The following is an 18754-nucleotide window of genomic DNA, read 5'->3' on the forward strand; positions in this document are numbered from 1 at the left end:
ATTATATTTCCTAAGTCTCTGACCTTCAAAAATGTGGATGAAAATTGAAAAAAGTGTGATTTTACAAGCATGGAGTCGTCTGTGTGGCAGACGACTTCTAAGTGGAGAGCAATTGCACTTAGTGAGGAATCTTAATGGTTTCTCAGTATTCCTTTATCGTTCGGCGAACCCGTTGAGTATAATAGGTTATATGTATACGAGTTTTCCTTCTCATATTTTTCTAATTACGTAAATATATATATATATATATATATATATATATATATATATATATATATATATATATATATGTTATTATCATAATTATAACATCTTCATGATCCCTTTTACAAAGTTTTTGCAGCTTGGAGTCTGCGCTCCTCGCAGGGGCAGGGAAATGATTGAATCCATTACAGTGAGATGGTTCGTGACCCTGTACTCCTTTCCGTCCATGCCAGCGGTAAATTCTCGTGTGCGGTGTAATCGCCTACACTTTAGAACCATTTTCTTTACCCTCCAGGTAGTTAGAGGCATAGAGGATGTGACCTCACCTGATGATAGAACGTTAACCCGAGGTTTAAACGATGTAATGAGGTCACGTCATAAGCTAGCTTAACTCACAGGTCATGTGACCTACTTGCAGCAGCTCCTGCCCTTCCGTAACATCAGGTTTAAAATCTCATTTTCAGTTTTTAATTAGATAAAATTTCTCTAAAGGATGTAACATTTCGAGGAATAAATGACACTTGTTAATATTGCCTTAACACTGAATAATATTTCCCAAACATCCGTTTGTGTGTTGTTCATTTCTTTCCAGTACACAAGGTATTTTGAAGTAAACTATACACAGAGACGTGATCTAGATTGTCTACTGATGATGCCGTAGGCGGTCGCTGTGTTCTCTTGACCTCCATGAACAGGACGCTGCTGCAGGTGTAATAGATTGGTTGGCCAGATTGTCACACGAACATTCATATGGTTCCTTTGTAGAAGTTTCCTTTCTCTCTCCTCCGTTACTTGGGCGTCTGTGACGTCGTGGTCAAGGTTCTGCGTGGGTAGCGACCAGAGTTCTCGTTACGAGGGCTTTCCCGTCGCGGCTTGGGAGCCAGTCTTGGTGCCCCTGGGGTCATGTGATGAGGTGCGGGATGGGCTGCATTTACACCTGAGGATCCACTCTACCTGACGATGGACCACCTCATAGTTGTCGCTCTTGATGTGATCGTACTCAAGGTCTCCTTCCACCGTCAGGCTAGGGTGCTCGGAGGGAAGGGAGTCCTCGAGTAGTTTGTACGTGTCCTCGTCGTTGCTTCCTCTACCGTCTAGTCTGTACGTGTCCTCGTGGTTGCTGCCGCTACCGTCTAGTCTGTACGTGTCCTCGTCGTGGCTTCCTCTACCGTCTAATCTGTACGTGTCCTCGTCCTGGCTTCCTCTATCGTCTAATCTGTACGTGTCCTCGTCGTTGTTGCTGTTGCTGTCTAATCTGTACGTGTCCTCGTGGTGGTTGCTGCTGCTGTCTAGTCTGTACGTGTCCTCGTCGTTGCTACCGCTACCGTCTAGTCTGTACGTGTAGTAGTTGGTGGGTAGGTGACCGGCAGCATGAGGATCACGGCCGCTGTGGTCTCCGTGTGGTCCTTGCAGGTAGGCGTCTGGACCTCGCGTTGGGGCGTGGGTCACGGGGCGCGTGCGACGCCTCCTGGCCAGGATGTGGTAGCGGGGGCGCGGCGCCGTCAGGTCACTGTTGTAGTGAAGGGGACACAGGAAGGCCACGGAGATGGTGGTGGAGGCGGAGACGTTGCAGGAGTGGTGGTCGCACGCGGCACACTGCTTGGGTCTGTAGCGGTGTTCGCTGACGCACCAGCCGACGCGGAAGCGGACCGACTGACTGAGGCGCAGCGTCGCTTTGCAAGTGTGGCCGCGCTGTAAACAAACAGACCACAGGGAAGAATGTTGTTAGTTCGTTGTCTTTAGCACCAGAGAGAGAGAGAGAGAGAGAGAGAGAGAGAGAGAGAGAGAGAGAGAGAGAGAGAGAGAGAGAATCATATAAATGCATTTAAATATCTATTTTCCGTATATTTTATGTGTTATGCATTACTGTATACCATTTGTTTGTATGTATTTGTTTCGTGTTTTTTTGCGTCAACTCGGGTACCAGTGAGTTTCATGTACTTTGTATTCCTCTGTAAACTGGACCACAGGAACGCCATGGTCGCTGTATTCCTCCTAACACAAGAAATGCCTTAACAATGAGTGAATACATAATGATCTGTACGAGTCTCATAACTCTACAACCATGATGTTATCAAGTCGCTTACTTATTTGACACCGGTTACTCGTACCTAGTGAACCATGGGAGACGACTGTGACGTACAGAAGTCGAACACAGGCCCAGGGCAACACACACACACACACACACACACACAACACACACATACTGAGAGCAAAGATCATACATTACAGCTAAAATAGCATATCATTGAGAGGAGAAATGTACTGACTGTCTGTTTCTCGTCTTGCTTGCTCGATGGGATGTTTGGAACAAACTTGATAATTGTTTGGAATAATTGCGAATAAATATATATGAAGTTAGCATAGCTGTTCCTTTACGGGATTTATTCCAACTTATATAAAGTATGAAATTGTCGTGTTTTCCTTTACATATGATGCTGCCAAGAGCTTCAGAGAAATTATATAAAATTATATAAAAATCTTCACATGAAGTGGAGGAACTTACCCGAATGTGATGTTTCCTCGAGGGTTTGGCTGTCTGGATGTTGTTTATGGCTGCTGAGCCCTGCTGACGCTGCTCCTGACACGGCCGCACCTGACACAGTCGCGTCTCGTTCATGGGCTGACACTCAGCGTTGTCTGTTGACCATCGCACAGACACCCCAGCCCCGCAGGTCTGCTGCGTGCAGCGGGACCACCTGCCGGAGACGCGCTCACACCTCGGCGGGGTCACAGCCTTACCTGGGGACGAGCAGGGTCGTCACACACACACACACACACACACACACACACACACACACACACAGCCCCTCTGACCCACGACTTACGACTATAACCCTGTTGACCCACGATTACAACCCCTCTGACGCCCGACCCACAACCACAACACCTAGAACACACTCAGACAGGGGCAAGGTTAACCCATACACGTCACTAAATGCACGAACCAACAAAGGAATGTCTTGAATTCAATGAAGTAAAAGTTATCTTAAAATAACCACAGCGTAAAAAATTAATAAAGCTTTTGAAAAAAAAAAAAGTTATGCCGTTATCATGTGATCGAAAACAGAATAAATTAATGAATTTTGTCGGGTTATGGACGATGCAGTGGAGACCTGTCCTCCATATTTCCGGGTTACGGAGACATCTGGTGGGCCGAACAGCATCTGCATTTTCCGATCGCTTCATAAAATTTGTTATCGACCAGAGGTGATTACTCTTTATACACTCAACCATCCAATTCTCCCTAATGAGTTTATTACCACTATTTAGTTAACTACCACTTAACCTTCCCTCACCACAGATGGTTCGTTACCGCACGACATTTCTCTTTTCACAGATGGTCCAGTGCCACTTCAGCCTCGGCTGGCCACCGATGTTCCACAATCAAGGACAGGTAAGGGCCGTACATGCCCATCAGCGGCCTTGACCACCAAGGGCTCATTACGAGTGGCTAATGACTGAAGAGGAGGTATTGGCTGCGTCCCTCACTCCTCACCCTCCCCCAGCAACCACCATCATCCATGGTTCATTCCCGTTCTAACCAGTTGGCAAGACTTCCCGGAGCGGCGGCAACCACCACCACCACCACACATCACCTACTTATGAGCTTCCCTCCCTCCCTCCCTCACCACACGTCACTCAGGCTGTTTGTCACCCGTCAGATCTCGGTAAAACGCCCCCCAGCATCTCTCGTCCAGGAACATCTCCCTGGTACAAGCCGCCGGGGAAGAACTGTTCATCCTCGAGTCTCACACAGTCCTTCCCCCTCCCTCTCTCTCTCTCTTCGTCGGTCCTGGATGGGGTGTGGGGCAGGGTTAGACTGGAATGCTCCGGTGTAGGAACTGTTTTGCATATAATCCGGGATCATCCATTCCAAGTGTTCGCACCGTCTCAATTAAGCTCCTTTTTTTTCCTCTTCTCTTTGGGAAGTATTATGTATACTGGTCCCCAACTCAATTCAAATGTGTTCCTCTCTGAGCTGTTTCAAACGCTTACATAATGAATCCCGACTCTTCCCATCCTCGTGGTGTGTGTGTGTGTGTGTGTGTGTGTGTGTGTGTGTGTGTGTGTGTGTGTGTGCCTAACGCGTCGAGGACCAGTCAACCTTACGAAGATGACAAACCTTGAAATGACGGATTTTATGTCTCGTTCCATATGTCTGTCCTCTGACATGAAAACATCATCAATAGATTTTTGTAATCTTAGCTCTACTTGTGACTCTTTTCTACCATCATTAAGATTTACCTTAATTTACCGACATTTCTGAAGACGTTCCTAAGTATTTGAGGGTATTTCCTCGCAATTATCCTTTTTATCCCACTCGATCATACCCGGCGCTCGACTTCCCGACTCTGAACACGGTTTTTATTATTTCTGAGACACTGAATATACTCCCAACAGTGACTTGAATATACTCTCGACAGTGACTTGAATATACTCCCAACAGTGACTTGAATATACTCTCGACAGTGACTCCAGATTGTTACAGTGTCTTTCGTTTCAAAGCGAACAAGTCAGCAGTGCCCTCCCTCTTCAAATAGTTATTCTTACACCAGACTGACTTTGAAGGAAATCACACCCAAGAATCCTGGTGACTGTTTACAGAAGATGCAGGCGATGTTTTAGTCTCAGAACAAAGGACACTAATGGCCGAAGGAACTTTGTAATGTAAGTCTTAGTGATATATTGATCACGAGGAAAGACTCTGTTATCCTGAAGTTAATTATATTACAACAAACTGTGGGATGATAACAGTGCTACCCTTTTGACACGAAGATAACAGGTGAGATCAAGACAACAGAGATATCATATTGATCCTTGAACATCTGCATAACATAACATGTTAGGAGGGTCATGGTGGATTGAAGATGCGTCACTGGTAAGATATCGATGACCTGATGTGACTCAGAGGATCTGTGATGACCTGGTATGGCTCAGGGGATCTATGGTGACCTGGTATGGCTCAGGGGATCTATGGTGACCTGGTATGGCTCAGGGGATCTATGGTGACCTAGTATGGCTCAGGGGATCTATGGTGACCTAGTATGGCTCAGGGGATCTATGGTGACCTGGTATGGCTCAGGGGATCTATGGTGACCTGGTATGGCTCAGGGGATCTATGGTGACCTGTTATGGCTCAGGTGATGTACGGTGGGCTGGCATTGACGGGGGACTGACCTGGGTCGGTGTCGCACATCCACTCCCTGCAGCACTGGCCTGGCACCGTCAGGAGGTGAGGGTTGTGGCACTGGGAGCTGGGCGGGATGCTCTCGCTGGGGCACAGCGACACGCAGGCGTACGTCCCGTTCTGTGTGGGGGTACGTGGTGGATGAATAACATGGGTGACCTCTGTTAGTAACACTGTAGGAGAGAAACATTGATGACTTCTATGATTACTTTGTGGGAGAGGAACACTGATGACTTCTGTAGTTACATTATGGAAGATAACATTGATGACTTCTGTAGTTACATTATGGAAGATAACATTGATGACTTCTGTAGTTACATTATGGAAGATAACATTGATGACTTCTGTAGTTACATTATGGAAGATAACGTTGATGACTTCTGTAGTTACATTATGGAAGATAACATTGATGACTTTTAGTTATATTGAGGAAGAGCAACTTTGATGACTTGTGATAATCCTGTCTATGGTTTATGCGGTGTTGATCACTAAACTGTATTGATAACTAATTATATAAAGACGTTATACTGAATGGCCACTAAAGAGGCGTTTATAGATTCTCAACCTTTAGTACTGTGCCAATAATTTGACTTACGAAAGTCTAATAATTTATACCTAGAGAGATAACCTTAATTACTCTGGCGATATTGTGTCTATAAATGATACTTTTGATCATTAAACTGCTTTTGTTACAGTCTAGTTAAACGCCATCGGTTCAGTGGTTATCCCTGTTTGACAATCACAAACTACATCGCTTTCCAAACTTTTTTTTTAACACATGCGCGCGCGCGTCGCTCCAAAACTCACGGTTCATATTTTCCGCGATCCTAAATCACCGGACATTACACGGTGTGGGCTCCCTGACCCGGAAATGACCCCCAGTGACCCCCACTCCACTCAGTGTGAGGAAGCTTTCGCACTAACCTTTCTTGTCATCATCCTGTTCCCTGTCAGGGCACACTAAACTGATCGTTGATCTAATACTGCACTTCTGACAGGAACCAGAACTGAATGGAGCGAATAAAGAGAGGAGGAGGGAAGATCTCAATCTGACCACGTTGGAAGAACGAGGAGTTAGGGGAGACTTGATAACATATACATTGTGAGGAGGCCATGACGACGATGACATGGGACAGTATTTCAAGACTAGACGAGTCTCAGATAGAAAGGACACAACTGGACTTCAGACGAGAGTGTACGGAGGGAGGTGAGCAAGTGGTTTGAGGGAGGTGAGGAAGTGTGCGGAGGGAGGTGAGGAGGCATTCCCTCAGCAACAAAGTTGTGGACGCGTAGGGCAAGGAAATGAGACAACCATCTGAAACTTCAAGGAACCATCTGATGATAGACGAAGGGTAAGAGACGGGGGAGTCCCACGAGTGTCAAGGTCTGACCTACAGAGGCAGGTTATGACAGGCTGGCTCACCTGGCAGGTGCACTGCGTACGACAGTCCAACTTGAAGGTCTGGCCGTGGTCGTAAGTCCGGTTGTTGACGGTACACTTGGCTGGCTGCACCTCTGTGGAGTACCCCAAGGTAAGACAATGACTCCACACTGATCACATCTCAGTGCAGTTTTGATTAGTTCAAATAATCAACATTACAAAAAGACGAGCAGCTAACCAGCTAATGAATGCAGCTAATTTGGGCAACCAAATCTTCACAGTAACTTTACAGACTAGATAGTGACACTGATATGTGGTCCTTGACATCATCAGTACCAAACAACGAGAACTGATGTCACTGAGTTATAACTCCAGACTGTTGTGTGTGTAGTGTGTCTCGGTTCGAGTACACACTCACTAATTCCTGGACTCCCCATCTTGGCCTTGAGAGTCCCCACTTGCTTGACAAATCAAAGTCAACAATTCACTCACCTTGCAAACTCTCTTAACTGTACATCGCCATTCAAACCTTCATACTTCACTCACCGATCATACTCAGCCCCTCATACATTACCTGAACCATCATAGTTATTCCATGACCTCTCATGAACCTTGTGACTTACCTTCTGCCTGCAATCTCAAGTGATCCGGATGACCTCAGTTGCCCTAACTAACTACACACGACACACTCTTAACCTGTGACAGTGGTTGACCCTTGTCATCCCAAATGACGCCCATGACTTCACTCAGATGACCTCACTTGACACCACGTTATCTTCCCTCTCCTCCTACATGCAGCATCATCTGTTCGACTCCGTGCGTCCTGTCTTTAGCCATACCTCTTGCTGACCTTACCCTGGCAGGTGCCGGTGGGGTCCGCCGTGCTGTTGTAGTGGCAGGTGAGGCCCCTGGCCACGTCGCAGACGACGGCACCGTCACAAGGCTGCCCCAGCTGACGGGCGCACTGCCAGCAGCACCCACACCCGTCCATGATCACTCGCACCCCTGGCGGACATTCGGGAACTCCTTCGCACCCGCACGGGTACACACAGTGGGCTCGGATCTGAAAAGTTTATTTTTTGGAAGTTGAGGAATTTGGTGTGGGTGTGCTGCAGGGCTCCTGAGAGTGGCGGTGAGGAAGAGACAGATAGATGGATAAGATGAGGGTGGTAACGGGTCCTCGATGCTCCTTTGTCCTCAGGCAAGAGAATCAGACCCGTTATGTAGCGTCCAGCGAACGGTATGGTTGAGCACCTGTTTATACCGGAGTAAATCTGATCAAGTGACTCGAGGGAACGAATGTAGTAGGAGGTGATAATGTGGCACTGATGTGGTTATGGAAGTGTGACAGTGGTATGGGAGTGGTAGTGATATGGTAGTATGGTGGTATGGGAGTGGTAGTGATATGGTAGTATGGCTAGTATGGTGGTATGGGAGTGGTATTGATATGGTAGTATGGTGGCATGATAGAGTGACAGCAGTATGGTATAATGAGAGTGAAAATGGTATGTTAATATGGTAGTGTTACAGCAGTATGGGTAGAGAGAGTGGTATAGGGGAGGGGGGGGTGACAGAAGTTATGGGTGATAACTATAACAAACCACTAATATAACCACATGAAAGATAATCATTTACAAAAAGTAACTTTATATCTTAGAATACACAATACCATAAGGCCACACATGTGCGTCACACACAGCCATGAACCAGACAACATACAGAGTGTTATATGAGTTATCCATCTTTCGAGTTTTTCCCTTTCCTTAGAGCGGTGATGTAAGTCTTGTCTTGTGAGATTCGAACCCGTCACATCCTCTCGGCGGGTGTGTGGGTGGATTACCAGTCCAACGGGGGAGAAAGGTCATGTTGGGGGTGGGGAAGGTTACAGGCGTCTGTGTGTAGCCAGAGTTATCGGAGAAAGATATACAAAGGTGGGAAAGATACAGTTCTGTGAGATATACAGGTGTAGGAAAAGATATATATATAACTTTGGGGAAAAATGACAGCCGTGGAGATGGAGTTTGTAGTTTCATATGAATATATTTGGGGGAAATGTACGAAAGTTTCTCATACCTGAAAAGATTCTATGAAGAAGAAAGACAGTAACGTCCAGAGTATATAACTGGGTACACACGTGTCACAACAACCCTTAAGTAAGTGTAAATATTTATTATCAGATTTACATTTTGTACTGTAAGAGATGATTCCATTCATATGTACAGACTACACGAGTATTCGGGATTGGAACCGATCAAATAATCACTCTAAAATATCTGGCATGTATCTTCCCAGTCTGTATCGTCTCGATCCCACCGCTGTGTCCGAATCCTCCGCTCACACTTCACAAGTGAGCCGTTCCCGGCTACTGTGGTCTGCTACCGTGTTCATCATGGCCATCAATGCCTCTCGCTCGTATATCGCTGCAGCAATCATGAAAACTCGCGTATTTTTCCACATTTCATAACCATTCTCAGTAGGCAAAGCAATCTGTTTGCTTTTCAAACAGTTTGTGATTAATCTGGTGCTGTACGAGACCAAAATAAAAATCCATATATACACACACACACACACACACATATATACATATATATATATATATATATATATATATATATATATATATATATATATAGAGAGAGAGAGAGAGAGAGAGAGAGAGAGAGAGAGAGAGCGGACCTGGCCTTTCTTCATGACTCTGTCTCGCTAAAACGGGAAACGGCGATCATGTATGACAAGCAGTAAATAAATAAATACCCTACTGAGAACAACGTGCACTTAGACAGTCCTTTTATCATTTCGTAGGTCCCTACCTCGAACACAAGTTACATGCGAGGCCAGACCTTACGTGCGTTCTAAAAGAACTGAGAAAAAGATGAAATTGTTGAGGAAGACGAAGAAAAATAATGTTAAGAGTTTTGGAGGAAGTGGGAAACCTGGCTTTTAAAAGGGGCTCAGGCTGCAGCTGTTGGTAAAGACCTGAGGATCGGGAAAGACTTCAGAAGCTTAGCGGTGTAGGGAAACAATCATCAGAGATCACATACGAGTCTTCCTTCAGAGATCACATACGAGTCTTCCTTCAGAGATCACATACGAGTCTTCCTTCAGAGATCACATACGAGTCTTCCTTCAGAGATCACATACGAGTCTTCCTTCTTGAGTTGCCAACTGCCACAGATTAACATGTGAAGTGGTAGCTGGTTACGTGGTCTGGTTGGTGCCCGGGCGGTGGGGAGACAGAACCAGCGACCTCTCGGTAGCAGAAACCGAAAAGTGATATCTGTAGAAGAGGGAGGGGAAAAAAGAACCAACACTTGGCAGGGCTGGTGGATTAGAGTTCGAAGTCAGATTGCGAGAGTTGGTCAGTCGGATTTGCCACACGGGATCCACCTTGTCCGATAAACAAGGACAGTTCGAACCTTCCTGTGGGTTCACATCACAACAGGAGACACAGGAAGCAATTGGCTGTTATGCCATTACAATCAAAGGCATCTGAATTGGAAACATTGCTGTGGGGGGGGGGGGAGTCTGCAACACATACACACACACACACACACACACAACGGCGTTAGCAACACAATGGAGACTACGTAAGGCGTAAACAAAAGCGTCATGCATACTGATCAGAGGCGAGCATTTCGGAGGAGATTGCCTTTATGTATATGATCGAACAATGATCGTGGCTTTCCGCTGGTGGTGGTGTGGGGGTACTTGGTGGCTAAGATAACTTGAGGTGAGACAACTTGTCATCTTTACCATTGTTCGGGAATGTTTCGTCTGAGAAGTCATATATAACGTTCAGTATTCAAGGGTGAAATTGGAGGAAAGCCCCCCCCCCAAAAAAAAAAAAAAAAAAATAGGATAAGCAAGAGATATTTTATCTCGCAAATAAGAGAGAGAGAGAGAGAGAGAGAGAGAGAGAGAGAGAGAGAGAGAGAGAGAGAGAGAGAGAGAGAGAGAGAGAGGTACATAAAGCAGGAAACTGCGGGGAGGTAAATAGAAATTCAGGAAAATAAGAAATAAAACTCAGAAAACAATAGCGAGCGGCGTCAGGAAAGTGAGTGTAAAAAGATCCTGACAATTATTGAAGTGATGGGGAGCCTGGCAGCTGTAGTGTCGACGGGAGACTTGTGCAAAATGTTGGATAGATGGAACGGACCAGACAGGGACGAGGAATGGACCGTCAGTCCGCCTGGGACATGATGATGGTAGACAAGTCGGCCTATTGTCTCTTTTCATTCCCAATATACGATATTCCACGAGGGGAGAACGTAGATAAATAAAGACATATTCACATTCTCAGACAAATAGGTTTAAAGATATGTACACATACCTACAAGTACATACATACACACATAAGCACATACATAAAACACATGTATACGAGAATGTATACACAGACAGACAGACATAAAGATACACAAACACATTTGCTATGGTTATTGTTAAATTCGGAGATCCAACCTTGGTGGGTAAGTCCATGATTGCAAAAAAATTAGCCCGAGATTTAGTAACGTTCATATATATATATATATATATATATATATATATATATATATACATTTTTTTTTTTTCTTTCTTTTAAACTATTCGCCATTTCCCGCGTTAGCGAGGTAGCATTAAGAATAGAGGACTGGGCCTTTGAGGGAATACCCTCACCTGGCCCAATTCTCTGTTCCTTCTTTTGGAAAATTAAAAAAAAAACGAGAGGGGAGGATTTCCAGCCCCCCGCTCCCTCCCCTTTTAGTCGCCTTCTACGACACGCAGGGAATACGTGGGAAGTATTCTTAATCCCCTATCCCCAGGGATAATATATATATATATATATATATATATATATATATATATATATATATATATATATATATATATATATATATATATATGACCCTTCAGGAAACCATTCCAGTATCCTTAACACCATCCATTTTCTTTTCCTCTTGTATTGATATATTAGTATGGAACACCGTAGACTTCCTCGACTCGCGGTGACAAGTACGTTGGTTCGTGTCCCTTAATATTTGACGCGACCCAGGAACTTTCGTGTGTGTTGTGTTATGGTACAATGACGTGGACGTAAACAAAGTGGTGTCTTTGTTCTCGCTTTAGTCTCCAATGACCAGTTGTTCAGATAGACAAGTCATCACCTTTACTCCATCCCCAACACTCACTCCATCACCACCTTCACTCCATCACCATCCTTGCTCCACCAAGACCTTCACTCCATCACTATCCTCCCTCCATCACCACCTTCCCACCATCACCCCTCCATCACCACCTTCCCACCATCACCATCTTCCCTCCATCACCACCTTCCCACCATCACCATCCTCACTCCATCACCACCTTCCCACCATCACCATCCTCACTCCATCACCACCCTGCAGCCTTACGACGCCCCCTGTAGATGGAGGTCTTATTGATTTCGTGGTATGTGGGTTGTGCCGCGTCTATTCACTATTTACTGATGTAGTGAACTGTGGGTTGCCAGGCCCGTCGAGAGAGCCCACTGTCGCTTGTTCTTAGCCAGATACGTAGAAGCTTTATGGCATTGTCTTATCGCCGCAGTCTATAAGAAACCACAGACTACAAACACGCGCAGCTTAATAGTATCATAATAAACACAGGTGAGGAGGGAGTGGCCATTTGGTCTCAGGGAGAACGTGGAGGTGGTTGTTAGCTCTGCTAATCATTCCTTGATGTAAATCCAGTGGGATAATCAGCTTCGAAACGCCTCATAACCCCGTTCCTGATGTGAGTTCCACAAGGATGCGAGAGTTGTGCCGTCAGAGGCCAGCCAGGTTGATATTACACAAGGTATCTGCATCATAGTGTTATTTTAGACGATAAATTATGAGGCGAAGCTCTTAGACAAGTGTAGAGATAATTTGTTGTTGTAATGACCTTCCGCACACTTAAGTACACACTTTACAGTGTAGACTTACTTAACAACTGGGCGTGGGTGTGATGTTCAACTGTGTGTGATTATCATTAGCGGATACAACCCTTTTGTGTGTTACGGGGAGGGAGTTTTGCACTCGTGTTGCCCCCGTCTCTTATAAGTGTAAATGTGTATCATGGCTTTGCTCTTATGTGTATGTATGTATACACACACCACCCTAAGCCAGGTGTGTGTGTGTGTGTGTGTACTCTGTAAACCAAGAAGTGTGAGTTGCAGACACGTGGAATTACTTATGACCACAGTAACGAATCAAGATCGAGGCCTGGGTAAATTTACACTTCCTTTCATCCTCATGTTATCGGTAAACAAGAAGTGTTCTTTGATCTGCACGCCACCTTGCACCAGGCCTTCTGAGGGAGCGCCCATATCATCCAGCACGAACCTCACGAACGTTATATTGATGGCGTACGTTGGGAACCGACGTCGGCTCCGGTGTTGCCATATATTCCTCCGCCGAGCGTTTGGCCAAGTAGCGACCTCTCCTGTCATCATCATCATCAAAGCTATCACCATGTATATATATATATATATATATATATATATATATATATATATATATATATATATATATATATATATATATATATATATATATATATATATAGAGAGAGAGAGAGAGAGAGAGAGAGAGAGAGTTAAGTGTCTTCATCACCTAAAGTGGACATGATCGTCAATACGATAACATAGAGGCTGGCCTACTCTCGCTACATTCCCACAGACTTGTCAACACACCTAGAGTGTTTAAGTCGTATTACTTCGCCTTCGGGTCTTGATCAAAGACAGGTGTGTGTGTGTGTGTTTGTATGAGAGAGAGAGAGAGAGAGAGAGAGAGAGAGAGAGAGAGAGAGAGAGAGAGAGAGCTACGCGTCAGTATTCTAGGCAACAGATCTCGTCATAAGCATCGTGTTTATGACGTTCACATAGATATAAAAATAATATTTTTCTCACAATTGTTTCATATTCCACGATGAATGATTACGAAAAGCGTCTGGATAATCAGCGTTTAATGATATAAAATTCAGTTTTATATTTCACACACACACACACACACACACACACACACACACACACACACACACACACACACACACAGGGGCGTCCTAGGTGTAGCGGTTAGCGTTACTGACCGTCACGCTTGCACGGAGCCGCCTGGGATCAAACGCACAAAGGTTCGAATCCTGGTCACGGCAGCCGGTCCACAGTCCACCTAGCTGTTCATCCTCCTCAAAGGGCTGGTCGATAGAATAGGTGGCATAGGCTGGTGTGTGTGTACATATACATAGCCATGGTACATACATACAAGGTTAAGAGACGGGGGCAACACGATTGCAAAACACTCACTAACACACATATTGCAATCGCACACAATAATCACCCACACGAGCCTAGGGATTCGGAGGGAAGAGTTGAAGAGGATGATGTTAAGTTATGTGAGGAACTGAATAACAAGTTTCTGCTGTGTGTTTCCACAGTGGAGGACACTATAGCCCCAACACCAGTGGGATGGAAGGAGGAAGAGGTCTTGGCAAACGTTGAAGTTGTTAGAGAAGGCATAAACTGACTGATTGAGGGGCCTTGACCTATGATAAGGCTTTTAGTCTTAATAGAATTGCTCCACATGTGCTGAAGAAGTGTGTATAAATACACCTGACAAGCCGTTTGAAACGTTGCATATGTCGCTGGAGGAAGGGAAAGTGCCTGATTTACGAGTCTGGTTCATGAAATTCAACCCGAATATACGTAGAGTGTTGAGCATAAAGCATAGTGATAGAGGTGTCTCGAGAGGAAGGTTATCCAGCAGGATTCTGTATTGGAGTAGGACCTCACGCCCTCGCCGTCCCTAACCTGTTATCTTCTAGAACCCCCCACCTCAGGAATATTGTAAAGCAGACAAACTGTGTCCCGGTAGATATTAAATATCGAAGTCAATCATATGTATACACTAATATATAAAATATTTACAAGATATTAGGCCTAAACTACAAGGATGTACTTCATGTTTGGTCACCGCGCTTTGAAAAGCACATAGAACTTATAGAGAAGGTCCAGAGGAGAGCAACGGAGATAGTACCAAAATGAACCAAACCGAGTTTTGGTGAGAAATTAGAGGCCATAGATTTGTCCACCATGGAGAAGAGAAGAGTATGGCGTGGCTTGATCATAACCTTCATGTTTCTAATCTAATGGAGTCAATAGTGAGCAATTAACTCTTCGTAAGATTCAGGGACAGAGCTAACCAGAGACCAGAACATGATAGTAAGATGGAAACTTAATGGAAAGGATGTAAAGAAGTACTCAGGGTATGACAGCAGTGGCTGGATGGAACGTACTGTCATACGGATGTCGACAGACAGCATACAGACGTGTAGCAAGTTGTATTCAACCGGTATGAATTCAACTTCCTTTCCACACCATTCGATAGTTAATAACCACACACACACACACACACACACACACACACACACACATTGTGGCGAACCAGAAAATTCCTGTAACTTTGTATAGGCGGCAGCAATTAGTTACCTTACCCTCTGAGTATGAAACATATGTAAAGACAAGCTTTGATGTGGCCATCCTCTGCTGGGGAGTATAGCTGGGAGCTTTGATGTCTCCCTCCCTCTCCCGGGGGGAGAGAACCCATTTGGTAAAGGTAAAAATTCACATGTTAATATTCTGGACTATGTTGGTGCACGCGTTTGCACTGACCACGACAGTGATACCAGTGGGTCTTTGAGATGGTAATGTTGATGGTAGATTCACGGACCATACACGAACATAATCGTCAAAATAACATGTAAATTTTTTTCTTTTCTTTACAGACGTGTGGGACTTAGAAAGCAAGTCACCCATCGTCTGACACACGTCGAGTGCGTGGAGACGGTGGACACTGATGGAGAAACACACTCACGGCGATGTAGGGGTTAGAGTGCGGGTGTGAGTCTTTGTACAGCTCGCACTCGTAGCAAGGGGCGCGTTGACCGGCCACGGGCGGAGCCAACGCCAGCGCCACGCTAAACGCCGCCGTCAACGCCCACGCCACCACACTCATCTCCTGGGGAAAGCAAGAGGTAGTTCTTGTTTACAAGTTGTGTACATTTCATATAATTGAATTAGTTCACTGTCGTGATGTACATCCTGTGTGTGTGTGTGTGTGTGTGTGTGTGTGTGTGTGTGTGTGTGTGTGTGTGTGTTTACGCTGTTGATGGACGTGTTTTTGTGGCTTTCTGTGGCTAACTGTGACTCTCTGTAGTTATCTGTAACAACCTGTACCTGTCTATAGCTGTCTGTAACTGTCTGTATATGCCTGTAGTTTTCTGTAGACGCATGGCTGTCATGTGACCTGTGGACAGACCCTGTTATCGCCAATTGGAGAAATGAATCAGACATGAAGAAAGAACCAGTCACTCCCACCATCACAGTCAACCTCGTCAGCCAGTCACACTGCCTTCCCCAGTCAGCTTCATCAACCACTCGCTCTCTACCTTCACAGTCAGCCGTGTGCCACCCTCGCAGAATCTTCTACTGTACCACTTCTTTCGCTGGTTGACGTTCCCTGGTCAAGGGAAAGCCCAAGGGAGGCAATTATCCTGCAACTCCCGGCCCGAGGCCGACCCTCCCTCCCTCCGTCGTGTGGACGACCCGTCGTGTGTTGTCCCCCGTGGAAATCAGGAGAGAAACGTAAAAAATAAAATGTGTTTATGATGATTACCCGCTTGAATTTGCTCACCTGGATATAGATCTATAAAGACTATTTTGACGAAAGGATTTCGCTGGTAAATGGTCCAGATCCGGTCGATGGAAGGTGAACAAAGACAATTAGTATTTTGAATTAACAGAACCTGACACAGAGAGGCGTTCAACTTTTGTTATATTGACCTTGGAGGCTGTAGGTTATGCTGACGTGGGTAACGTAGCTTCATATACATGGGAGATACAAATAGACTGATATATAAACAAACGATGTAGTTAAATAAACATGGGAGACATGCGTAATTCCGCCATAGAAGAGAGGATTACCAACAGCCGAAACCCAGGCATATGAACGTGGGAGAATATTACCATGAGAACTGAATTATACAATATATATATATATATATATATATATATATATATATATATATATATATATATATATATATATATATATATATATATGTATACGTGTGTGGACGTGTATGTATACACATGTGTATGTGGGTGGGTTGGGCCATTCTTTCGTCTGTTTCCTTGCGATATATATATATATATATATATATATATATATATATATATATATATATATATATATATATATATATATATATATATATATATATCCCAGGATGGGAGAATATACGTATATCACCATGGGAGAGAAAGCATGTCATGAAAGGACTCCCACGTTTATCTAAACTGGGCATTGGTACATTGCCATGGAAGATCCTGTTGCACTCGTATTAAAGACACAAGTATATTAACGAGGGTGAAAGACATATTAATACAGGAAACACAGGAATATCAGCATGGCAGATGCAGTCATACAAACAGGGTAGGAACAGGTGGACCAGCATGGGAGATGAGGTTGTTCTATTATTAGTTAAGCTGTACGCTGTTTCCCCACAACACAGCAACTGGAATTCTTTATACATCACACCTAGTGTACCTGTTTCGTCCACACCTTCATACTAACGTTATATATTATCTCTCTCTTTTTATTCAGCGCTCTCCTTCTTTTTCCTTTCCACATCACATCTACAAAGATATTGGTCATTTCTCCAAAGATACATTTCCGTTTCATGTTCAAGGCAACCTCGACGGTGCATCATTTCATCCAGTGTTGTCCCTTCCTCTAATAGCATCCTACATATCTCTTCCTCTCTGTCTCTTCATTTATTCGCCTTTTTTGTCTCCCTTCATCCCCTTTTCTTACATAACATCTTTACTAAAAGCTGTTTACTGTAGTCTCATGTCTACTGTTATTGGACTACGTTAACCTCTCAGGCTCACGAGCGGATCACATGACTCTTCTCTGGGAGAGCCACATCAAATTTGCTCTAGCTCGGGTTATCTTATTCTCCTCCTGTCTCATATTTCCTGAGGGAGCCTAGATCATTTCTTTTCGTTCTTGCCACACTCTGATTGCAGTCCCTGGGGAGAACCGCATCCCACACATGGTAACGTTTGAACTTCATCAACTTGTGTCGTCTTAATCAAACACGACAAGATCACTTCCACGTCTTCCTAGCATTAGTGTTCTCGTTCCTCGTATTCTAAAGGATGAACCAAGTCGCAGGCAAACTAGACCAGATATTGATAGTGTGTGTCTCATGAATAAAAATTATTTTAATGTCTTGAAGACTGGTAACTGAATGTGGAGGAAGTAACAAAGGATATTCAGCCGGGCGAATGTCAAAGCCTTAGTACAAACGACGGGGGATGTGTATTCAGTATACATTGATCCTCATGCACCAGCCGACCAGAGGCAATAGTAGAGAGGAGTATTGATCCCAGTATTGATGTATGGATCATTGGCATATCGACGTGCGCTGACAAAACCCTACCACGACCAGTCATACGTGAGGCAGCCATGTACCTTGACGTGGAGAGGTAAAAAAGAAAAAAACAAACAAACAAAACATATCAGGAAGGGATGAGGCGCGAAACATCGGTTGGAAGGAGAAGGAGGGAGTGAGGAAGGGTGAGGCTCTGATGGTCTGGTGGGCGGGCGCTGGGAGGAGGTAGGTAAGGTGACGACTGGGAGGGGATGGAGAGAGATGGACGACGGGGAGCCATGGAGAAGGGAGAGGACTTGGAGGAGTTATAATATATATATATATATATATATATATATATATATATATATATATATATATATATATATATATATATGTGTGTGTGTGTGTGTGTGTGTGTGTGTGTGTGTGTGTTACTGAAGACCACTGTACTTGCGCTTTGTACAATCTTTTTATGGTCTTTCTTAGTTTCTCTGTAGAGCACATGACACTAGTGACAAGGTTATATATATATATATATATATATA

General features: G+C 44.5%; 1 protein-coding gene across 2 annotated transcripts in view; it reads right to left on the reverse strand.

The window, feature by feature from the left end:
- Window positions 1-734: 734 nt before the first annotated feature.
- The window catches only part of LOC139753687 (uncharacterized), a 30815-nt gene continuing 12795 nt past the window's right edge, over window positions 735-18754 (reverse strand). Inside the window, exons 2-7 of one of the 2 annotated variants that reach the window (XM_071670370.1) lie at window positions 15644-15787; window positions 7632-7839; window positions 6819-6910; window positions 5386-5515; window positions 2711-2946; window positions 735-1896 (exon numbers count right to left, since the gene is read on the reverse strand). In XM_071670370.1, coding sequence (XP_071526471.1) covers window positions 1054-1896; window positions 2711-2946; window positions 5386-5515; window positions 6819-6910; window positions 7632-7839; window positions 15644-15784 — 1650 coding nt within the window. In that variant the 5' untranslated portion in view covers window positions 15785-15787 and the 3' untranslated portion in view covers window positions 735-1053. The remainder of the gene's footprint in view (window positions 1897-2710; window positions 2947-5385; window positions 5516-6818; window positions 6911-7631; window positions 7840-15643; window positions 15788-18754) is intronic. The other variant, XM_071670371.1, reaches the window with a different exon arrangement.

This window comes from Panulirus ornatus, chromosome 15 (genome assembly GCF_036320965.1).
Source record: "Panulirus ornatus isolate Po-2019 chromosome 15, ASM3632096v1, whole genome shotgun sequence".
Classification (NCBI taxonomy): Eukaryota; Metazoa; Arthropoda; class Malacostraca; order Decapoda; family Palinuridae; genus Panulirus; species Panulirus ornatus.